General features: G+C 45.3%; 1 protein-coding gene across 1 annotated transcript; it reads left to right on the top strand.

The window, feature by feature from the left end:
• Nucleotides 1–776: 776 nt before the first annotated feature.
• nek2 (NIMA-related kinase 2) lies at nucleotides 777–5239 on the top strand. Its single transcript, XM_080490510.1, has 9 exons — nucleotides 777–1106; nucleotides 1679–1896; nucleotides 2253–2493; nucleotides 2906–2988; nucleotides 3065–3191; nucleotides 3313–3547; nucleotides 3693–3747; nucleotides 3855–3931; nucleotides 4406–5239. Exons 1-9 carry the CDS (start codon nucleotides 1011–1013, stop codon nucleotides 4609–4611), a joined length of 1338 nt encoding a protein of 445 aa, XP_080346636.1. The 5' UTR covers nucleotides 777–1010; the 3' UTR covers nucleotides 4612–5239.
• Nucleotides 5240–6724: the final 1485 nt, after the last annotated feature.

Below are 6724 nucleotides of genomic sequence, written 5' to 3'. Positions count from 1 at the left end.
TGAGCTATTAAAACATAGAGAATCAAAACAAAAGACACAAAACGACACATCAAACAACCACAATGAGACCAAATGTATTAAAATACAATTATAAAGACCAAAATCTGACAACAAAGAGACACAAAGGAATAAACATGATGCAACCATATACAGAATAGATATATAAAAAGACTCAAAATAACAAAAACGACTACAAAATGACAAAACACGAAAAGGCCACATTTGGCACCGAGATGTAAAATGATAACAACAGTTACATAAGAGCCAAAATAACAACACTTGTCAATTCATCTTCACAGATGTTTTTCTTACTTTTTTAATGGTTACCCCTCCCACATCTTATTTCAGTAGATGTCATTAAAATCATAGCCTGCTATTTATGATGCAATACAATGTTAAAAAGTACTTTTGAAAAAAACAACAAGAGTTTAACTCCAGCAGTGTGACAGCTTTCAGTATAATTTTTCAATTATAAGCTATGGAGCCCCTACAAGGACATGGCAAGTGTCCCGCAGTCCCGTTAATAAAAAAAAAATTCCTAAATTATGTGCAAATTATATAAATTAAAAAGGTAAAGGTATTTTGAGTTGGTAATTGTTGGAATTAATGTTATTTTGAAATATGATGATGTTTTGGCGCCACCTTGTGTACATTCAACCGTACGTCATTCTCCCGCGTCAGTCTCGCGGTATTCGGGCGCTTAGCAACCTCAGCATATTGGCCAATCAGGAGTTGGCGTGGTGGGCTCGAGCGGACCAACCACGATTGAGGATTTCGGCACCAGTTTAAAAACGGAGAGCGAGCGCTTCCTGGTTTGGCAGCTGCTCCAGAGACGAGACTGATTACAGACGAGAGAAACACGTTTGGTTGGTTTGATCAACTTTATCGGCATCTGACGTTAAACTCAGCTCAGGAGTGCGGAGGGAGTCTGCTGGAGGGGCCGCGGCGGCTGGTTTTCCTCAGACGGTAACGTTAAGTCGGGCCACTTGTACCGTTAAGTCGGTTGAACCATGCCGTCCCGTGTGGAGGACTACGAGGTGCTTCATACCATCGGGTCCGGGTCGTACGGAAAGTGCCAGAAAATAAGACGGAAAGCTGACGGGAAAGTGAGTAAACCGACTCCGAAAATCGCACTGCCCACCTGGAACGGACGTTAAACTGCGGGGGGGGGGCGGAGCCCGGGGCATTGTTGTTGTAGCTCCAGTCCAGGGACGGATCCAGGACATGTTTACAGTGAGAGGGGGGGTACCTGACTTCTTAAAGTTTAATCAGCTTATGCCACATCTAATAAAGTACTATAGTATCCTGATTTTAAATACTTGTTTCATCATCCATTCAAAATCAATGAAAACGGGACATTCTTATGAATTCCTAAAAGAAAAGGGAAATAAGCTTTTTAGTCGTTAAGTTAGTGTATTTATTGCTTCATTCTGCTTTTGTTGGCTCGGCGAATTCTCTCTCTTTGTTGTCAGGGTGCATACGCACATGTCAACATCAATATGAGGCTTGATAACTCACTTTCTGATTGGATGTTTTCTCCTGCTGTGATGCGTGTGAGCGTCTATATGTAGATGGCTGCAGATAGTTCAGGAGCTCCTGTGTGGATTCTGCTTTGTTTTTCAAACATGTTTGGAGTGCACCGGTTATCAATTCCGATCTCTTCTATTCTGCGCTGTAGGCCCTTGTGTGGAAGGAGCTGGATTATGGGACTATGGCCGAGACCGAGAAGCAGATGCTGGTGTCGGAGGTCAACCTGCTCAGAGAGCTCAAGCACCCAAACATAGTGAGGTACTACGACCGCATCATCGACCGGACCAACACCACGCTGTACATCGTCATGGAGTACTGCGAGGGCGGAGACCTGTCCAGTCTCATCAGCCGGTGCATTAAGGAAAGGTGAGGCAGACGTGAAAACATACACACGAGTTGCCAATGAACAGGAGCCCAGATTTAAAGCTTTCACACAGTGGAGTGGAGTAGTGGTTTGCACCCTCACAGTGAGACGACCCTTGGTTTGAGTTTGGTTTGGCGGGACTTTTGTTTTGCATGTTTTTCCTGTGGATACATGTTTTGTTTTAGTTTTTTTTCCTTTCTTCCACAGTGCAAGACATGCACTTTGAGGTTAACAGGTGACTGTAAATTGTCTGCATGAATGCGAGTGTGTTAAACTGGTAAACCATCAGATGGCTGGATTTAGAAAAAGGCTTTTACCAAGTGTGAAAAGAGGTAATTGTCTGTTGTTTTTGCGGCAGGCGTTACCTGGAGGAGCAGTTGATCCTGCGGGTCATGGCGCAGCTGGCGCTGGCGCTGAAGGAGTGTCACCGGCGGAGTGACGGCAGAGCCACGGTGCTCCACCGAGACCTCAAACCGGCCAACATCTTCCTGGACATCCGGCAGAACGTCAAGCTGGGTGATTTCGGCCTGGCGAGAATCCTGAACCACGACACCAGCTTCGCAAAGACGTTTGTGGGCACGCCGTACTACATGTCTCCAGTAAGTCTTCGCGGGGGATTTCTTTTTCTCTTCGTAGGGACTACTTCTATCACACTGTCCAACCTCGGAGCCTGTCTTCCTGAAAACGTCAACTAATTACAATGCTTGGAAATGTTGAAACTAATCGAGATGAACTGACATGATTAATGTTGCACGTTTAGATATATTTTCCGGTCATGGTAAATCGTTCCTAGTGAATATCTTAACATGTGAATACGTATCGGCGTAAAGAAGAGAACTGTGAAACCTGTTTTGAAATTTGTTGATGCGCCCTGATCGTTTCATCTCATATCTCTCCGGAGGTGCCAAACTCTGAATAGAACTGCACTTTGCTTCGAATGCTACAAAGACGTTTCAACCGCTTTCTAAAAGTTTCTCGCCTACTGACGTGTGTCTTCCCTGTGTATTCCAGGAACAGATGAACAGGATGTCCTACAACGAGAAGTCAGACATTTGGTCTTTGGGCTGTCTGCTGTATGAACTCTGCGCTTTAACGTAAGTTTTCCTCTGAACCCCTCCAGAGCAAAGTGTCTTGTCTGCTCACATTTCCCGCTGGATGTTTCCCGTTCAGACCGCCGTTCACGGCCCACAACCAGAAAGACCTGGCAGAGAAGATCAGGGAGGGGAAGTTCAGACGAATCCCGTTCCGCTACTCCGTCGAACTGAACGACCTGCTCAGCAAGATGCTCAACCTGAAGGTTAGCGGGAAGCTGGAGAAGCATCAGATTTGAAGAAAAAAAAGAGAACATCTCTGAAACGGTTGAAGATTTACTTTGTTGAAACTTTCAGAGCTGAATAACGGCGCCGGTGTGTTTGCAGGACTACCTGCGGCCCTCTGTGGAGTCCATCCTCCAGAGCACCCTGCTGAGCGAGGCGGTGGCCGAGGAGCAGAGGAAGGCGCAGGCGCGTCCGCGGAGGAGGTCGTCGGACTCCAGCTGTCCGGTTCACAAAGCGGCTGACCCGGCGCCCGCTCCGGCCGCAGAGCTGAGACTCCGAGAGCAGGCGCTGCGGGACCGAGAGCAGGCTCTGAAGGAGCGCGAGGAGAGGCTGGAGAGTAAGGCCATTGGTTTGAGCCACACTGACCTCAGTCTGGCTCAGCGACACACTAACCAAAGCATGGCCACAACAAAACGTCACCTCAGACACGGACTCAGACGCTCTCAAACCTTCCAATGTGTTTTTCAATGTGTCCGTGGCAGAAAGGGAGCAGGAGCTGTGTGTCCGGGAGCAGCGCTCAAAAGAGAAGCTTGCACGGTAAAGCCGCCGCCATCACCGGACCGGAGCAGGTGGCACAATCTGAAGCGTCCCCGGTCTCTCTCACTCCCTCGGTTCTCGATACTCATCGTGGTTTGCCGTTTCAGGGCGGAGAGTTTGCTGAAGGACTTCGACCGGCTGCAGCAGCAGAGGGAGCGGGCGGCGCTGTACGCCAAACACCGAGGTATGGGACTCCACCGAAGACCTCTGGACTTACGCAACCACCACTAAACTGTTTCTGTGTGGCTTTTTGAAAGTCTGTTCTAATTATTTATATCATGTAAATAAAGTTTTATTTATATATTTTTTTAAATTTGTCTTGCATCAATAAAGCTGCTGGAATAATTCTTCAATTTAATCCATATTGCTTTTGTGCTTTAGCATCCAGCTTATTTTGTGTTCATTGTTAGAAATACCATCATTGCCATTGTGCAGAGGACAATCTAGTTGCTGGATTATCTTTTGTTAATCATCGATCGCCATAACAAAAGCACAACACTTGACATGTTTTCATGTTGAAGGTTATCTATACCGACATTTTGAACCTTTTTTTAACCTGCTGTCATGGCAACCGTCAAACATCATTGGCCTTTATTGAGCTTTCCCGTGATGTTTATTTGCAGATGGGTCACTTGACTCTTTGCTGCTTGCTTTCTAGATGTGGAGAACATCTCGCCCGGGAAGAAGAAGGTGCACTTTGCTGGTCAGAGTGACGAGAACCTTCAGCCGGGCGGTCGCTCAAGCCCGACGTCCCAGGAGCTGGTGCTGAGGCGGCTGCAGGCGGCCAACCTGCGAGCGCAGACGCTGGACGAAGTGGAGAAGATCTATCAGTTCAGGAGCAAGCCATTCCTCGGCATCCGCTGATCTCACACACACACACACACACACACACACACACACACACACACACACACACTGTGTCTGAACCACTATCAAAAACTCTACGACAAAGGTTATAAAAGTTTGGATTCTTTAACCGTTCTTCTGCATTTATGCAGAAAAAGACTAATTTATATGAGAAAAAAGACTGGCTGTGAATTAAAAGCGCAGTCACCTACCCTGGATGTGTTTGGATTGTGGGAGGAAACTGATAAACGCACCAGCAGAGGGATAAACGCCACAGAACTGAACCGTCAACACTAGGCTTCTTGACAGTGCTCACTGGGACCACAGTCAGAAGAATTGTATAAATTGCAAACGATGACGTTTCAAGGTTTTCTCATGTTTGTATTTCCAATGTGATTCTTTTTTTTTTTTTTTTATAAATCTTTTTATTCAGTTTTTTTAGGAACATACATACATAAGCATACTGTCCAACCAAAGTGATTCCGTAAGAGAGGGAAGTGAGAAAGTTTTCCCAGGACAGCAATCAACAAGTGTAGAACATAAACGTGTACGGCTTGTCCAACAAACACTTTAACAATCGCCCATACCGAAACACTCAAATAAATGTGTGTAGTATGAAGCAATGCACACATCACCACACACACACAAAACAAAAACACAAAAAACAAAAATAAGGACAAGAAACAAAACAAAAAAAAAAGAATTGGGATGGTGGGGGGGGGGGCATCTAGTCGCTGTCTGGGTGAATCACTACTTTATTTAAATATTCAATAAAGGGTCGCCAGGTCTTGTCAAAAACACTACCAGCGCCAGAAAGGGAGAACCTCATCTTCTCTAGTTTAATGTGGGTCAAAACTTCACGAAGCCAACTATTATGCGCCGGAGGGGAGGCATGTTTCCACCTCAGTAAAATAAGACGTCTCGCAAGTAATGTTGCAAAGGCCAGCACATGACGTTTAGCCGCCGACAAACTCCGAGTAGAGAGGAGAGGGCATCCAAAAAGAACCGTGCATGGGTCCGGGTCAAGGTCTACGTCAAGCACCACTGACAATGTATCAAATATCTGACGCCAGAAACCGACAAGACGAGGACATGACCAGAACATGTGTGTGTGATTGGCAGGGGATTGATTGCACTTCTTGCATCTGTCACTGACGGTAGGGTAAATCTTGGAAAGCCTAGCATTAGTGTAGTGAGCTCTAAAAATAACCTTGCATTGTAGAACACCATGTCTAGCACAGATCGAGGAGGAGTGAACAAGTTTAAGGAATTGTACCCACTGCCCATCTAAAATGGACACCCCAATCTCTTCCTCCCACTTCTGTTTAAGAGTATCGAGATGCTGGGGATTAAACGAAGCAATGGAGTTATAAATAACAGATATAGTGCGCCTCTGAGCTGAATTAGAGGTGAGCATCAAATCCACCAGGGAACTGGTGGGTGAGTTGGGGTAATTAGAGTAGGTAGCTTGGACAAAGTGCCTAATTTGTAGGAAACGGAAAAAATGTGATTGGGGTAAGTCAAACTTATTAGCAAGTCCATTAAAGTCTGTGAAATGTCCATCTGTGTAGAGGTCCTTAATCAGTACCAGGCCTTTGCCTTGCCAGTTAACAAAAGTGGGATCAGAATTAGATGGTAAAAACAAATGATTTTTGACAATCGGAGCAAGAGACGATGGTTCAGTCTGACCATAGTTTTTACGAAATTGGATCCAAATTTTTAATGTGTTGACAACAACAGGGTTCTGAGAAAAATTGTGTATCTTGAGAGGAAGACGCGCAGTTAGAAGAGAGTGTAATGAAAGCTTTGAAGAGCCTCTCTCAATTTGGGCCCAAGAGGGACATGTGTCGGTTCCTCCGTCCATCCAACAATTAAGCTTAGCAATGTTACACGCCCAGTAGTAGTGAATAAAGTTTGGCAGTGCAAGGCCCCCCTGTTGTTTAGGTAATTGCAAAATGGTCCTCTTGATACGGGGGGGTTTGTTCAGCCACAGAAACAAAGAAATTGAACTATCCAGCTGACAAAAAAAAAAGACTTCCTTATAAAAAATGGGATGTGTTGAAACAAATAAAGAAACTTAGGGAGTATCACCATTTTTACTAAATTAACTCTACCAGAGAGCGAAAGAGGA

This window comes from Lipophrys pholis (genome assembly GCF_963383615.2).
Source record: "Lipophrys pholis genome assembly, chromosome: 21".
In the NCBI taxonomy this organism is placed as follows: Eukaryota; Metazoa; Chordata; class Actinopteri; order Blenniiformes; family Blenniidae; genus Lipophrys; species Lipophrys pholis.
Note: the sequence above shows the minus strand (reverse complement) of the source record. Positions and strands in the feature narration are given on the sequence as shown.

What these genes read in the sequence shown, in the direction of transcription:
- nek2 (XM_080490510.1), top strand. Translation starts at nt 1,011, where the DNA reads ATGCCGTCCCGTGTGGAGGACTACGAGGTGCTTCATACCATCGGGTCC. An exon ending in AGCCGGTGCATTAAGGAAAG is followed by an intron (nt 1,897 to 2,252) that starts GTGAGGCAGACG and finishes TTTTTGCGGCAG; the next exon opens with GCGTTACCTGGAGGAGCAGT. An exon ending in TATGAACTCTGCGCTTTAAC is followed by an intron (nt 2,989 to 3,064) that starts GTAAGTTTTCCT and finishes TTTCCCGTTCAG; the next exon opens with ACCGCCGTTCACGGCCCACA.